Source organism: Priapulus caudatus, unplaced genomic scaffold (assembly GCF_000485595.1).
Source record: "Priapulus caudatus unplaced genomic scaffold, Priapulus_caudatus-5.0.1 Scaffold2253, whole genome shotgun sequence".
In the NCBI taxonomy this organism is placed as follows: domain Eukaryota; kingdom Metazoa; phylum Priapulida; class Priapulimorpha; order Priapulimorphida; family Priapulidae; genus Priapulus; species Priapulus caudatus.
Genome location: NW_014579314.1, coordinates 34,384 through 36,574, shown reverse-complemented (window position 1 = coordinate 36,574; position 2,191 = coordinate 34,384). Strand labels below are relative to the sequence as shown.

At 42.7% G+C, this 2,191-nt stretch overlaps 1 protein-coding gene across 1 annotated transcript in view; it reads left to right on the top strand.

Annotated features, from left to right (window-relative positions):
• Positions 1–162: 162 nt before the first annotated feature.
• Positions 163–2,191, top strand: part of LOC106818450 (superoxide dismutase [Cu-Zn]-like) — a gene marked incomplete at its 5' end in the record, with an annotated part of 5,748 nt that continues 3,719 nt past the window's right edge. Inside the window, 2 exons of the mRNA XM_014823158.1 lie at positions 163–280; positions 656–726. Of these exons, the coding sequence (XP_014678644.1) occupies positions 163–280; positions 656–726 (189 nt within the window). The remainder of the gene's footprint in view (positions 281–655; positions 727–2,191) is intronic.

Here is a 2,191-nt window from a genome sequence, read left to right as displayed (position 1 = left end):
GTTGCTGTTCACTTCTTTTTCATCATCGCTGTTCACTTGTCATCGTCATTGCTGTTCGCTTGTCGTTGTCGTTGCTGTTCACTTCTTTTTCATCATCGCTGTTCGCTTGTCATCGTCATCGCTGTTCGCTTGTCATCGTCATCGCTGTTCGCTTATTTGTAGTCATCACTGTTCGCTTGTTTGTCGTCAGGGTGCCGAGGTGCGCGTCACCGGTCAGATTACCGGACTCGGCGCGGGGCTCCACGGATTTCACGTGCACGAATTTGGAGACAACACGAACGAGAGAGACAGAGAGAGGGAGAGTGAGGAGAGAGAGAAAAATAGATAGAGAGAGAGAGAGAGAGAGAGAGAGAGAGAGAGANAGAGAGAGAGAGCGAGAGCGAGAGCGAGAGAGAATCCATTACGGATACAGTACGCTGTGACATCTCTGATCTGTCCTCATCATTGACGACACGCACCATTGCATAGACTCGCGTCCGGAGATTGAGATGGCTGCCTCGATCGACACTCGCGTGCCCCATCTGCAAGGTGTGAAACCTCATTAAGTGCTAATCAGTACCTACGCGCGGGTTATTGACGTAAACGTCGACGCGCACGCACGTGATTCAGTTAATTCGCCGATTGATTGCGGGCGGTGGTCGTTTCCATGTTTACAGGCTGCACCAGCGCGGGCCCGCACTTCAACGCCGAAAACAATCAGCATGGCGGTCCGAATGACAAGAACAGGTGAGAGTGGTGCCCCCCTAGATAGAAACATTGTTATAAAACATGGTTCGCACAGTCCTTGAAAAGTCCTTNCTTGTATTTGGAATTTATTCATTGCAGATTGAATTTATTGTACAGTCGTTTTTCGAACTTCGTTAATACGCACCCTGTTTATATTAACGTTTACACTGCTACAACGCACACATCTCCAAGTCCCGAATTTGTGTACTGCATTATTCCATTTGCCAGTATCGTTTACAACGTACACCTTTATAACGTAAACTTTAATACAACGTTCAAATTTTCACTGGAAAAATGCATACTAGCCTTCGTTACAACGTACAGCGGGAAACCTTGCAGCGCGCGCAGCACTTTCGCTGTCTCAGAAGGCAGAAATTGTGTCTAATTATCGTAAAGGTGTTTCCCAAACGAAACTAAATCAATATTATGCTTTGGCGAAATCGACGATGTTCATTTTATGGGAATTGGTTACAACGAACTATCGTGATAACGTACTGATTTATAAAATTGATAGACCTCGCAACAAAAGGCCTATAAAGACCTACTGTGAGTGTGAGCATACTTGCAGTGTGCAAACATCACGAAATGTTCTCATTGAGCCAGAAATGTGCTTCAAAGTTGACTATTTTGAAAACTTACGTCAGACGCAAGTTATTTGTACGAAGTGCCAGATAACGCAAAATATTATCCATATGCCATAGCGCAAATAGTTCCTGGAACGAAAACACTATATTTGTTTCCTGATTGCATATATAATGTCGATAACGATATATAATTTAAACAAATTTCACAATTTTGTACTGAATAAACATATAATAATGAATTATAACTTGTATTATTCTTCATCATAGAAAAGAACTGTTAACGATCGCTCCGCTGTGTCCCGGATGTGTAAACATCACTGTGGTGCTACTTTCATAAGAGAAGTAATTTCGTTTAGATTTTGAGAAGATATGTTATGAAAGTAGCAATACAAATGAGTTCTAGTGAATTTTTGCAACATAGACGAGCTCACAGTAGGTATATATATATGCATTTAGCTGTGAGGTTAAGCAACTTTAAGGTCCCAGGAGGTAGGTTGTAACGAAGTTTGACTCTAGCCTGTTTCCATCTTAGTATTGGGAAGTGTCACCAAGTGCCGTGGTTTTATAGTGTGCAGTCATCGTCAACTGTTTACTTGTCATCGTCATCACTGTTTCTTTCTTTTTTGTCATCACTGTTCGCTTGTCATCGTCGCTGTTCACTTGTCATCGTCATCTCTGTTTCCTTGACGTTGTCATCACTAGTTGCTTCTTTTTCGTCGTCGCTGTTCGCTTGTCATCGTCATCGCTGTTCACTTCTTTTTCATCGTCGCTGTTCGCTTGTCATCGTCATCGCTGTTCACTTCTTTTTCATCATCACTGTTCACTTGTCATCGTCATCGCTGTTCACTTCTTTTTCATCATCACTGTTCACTTGTCATCGT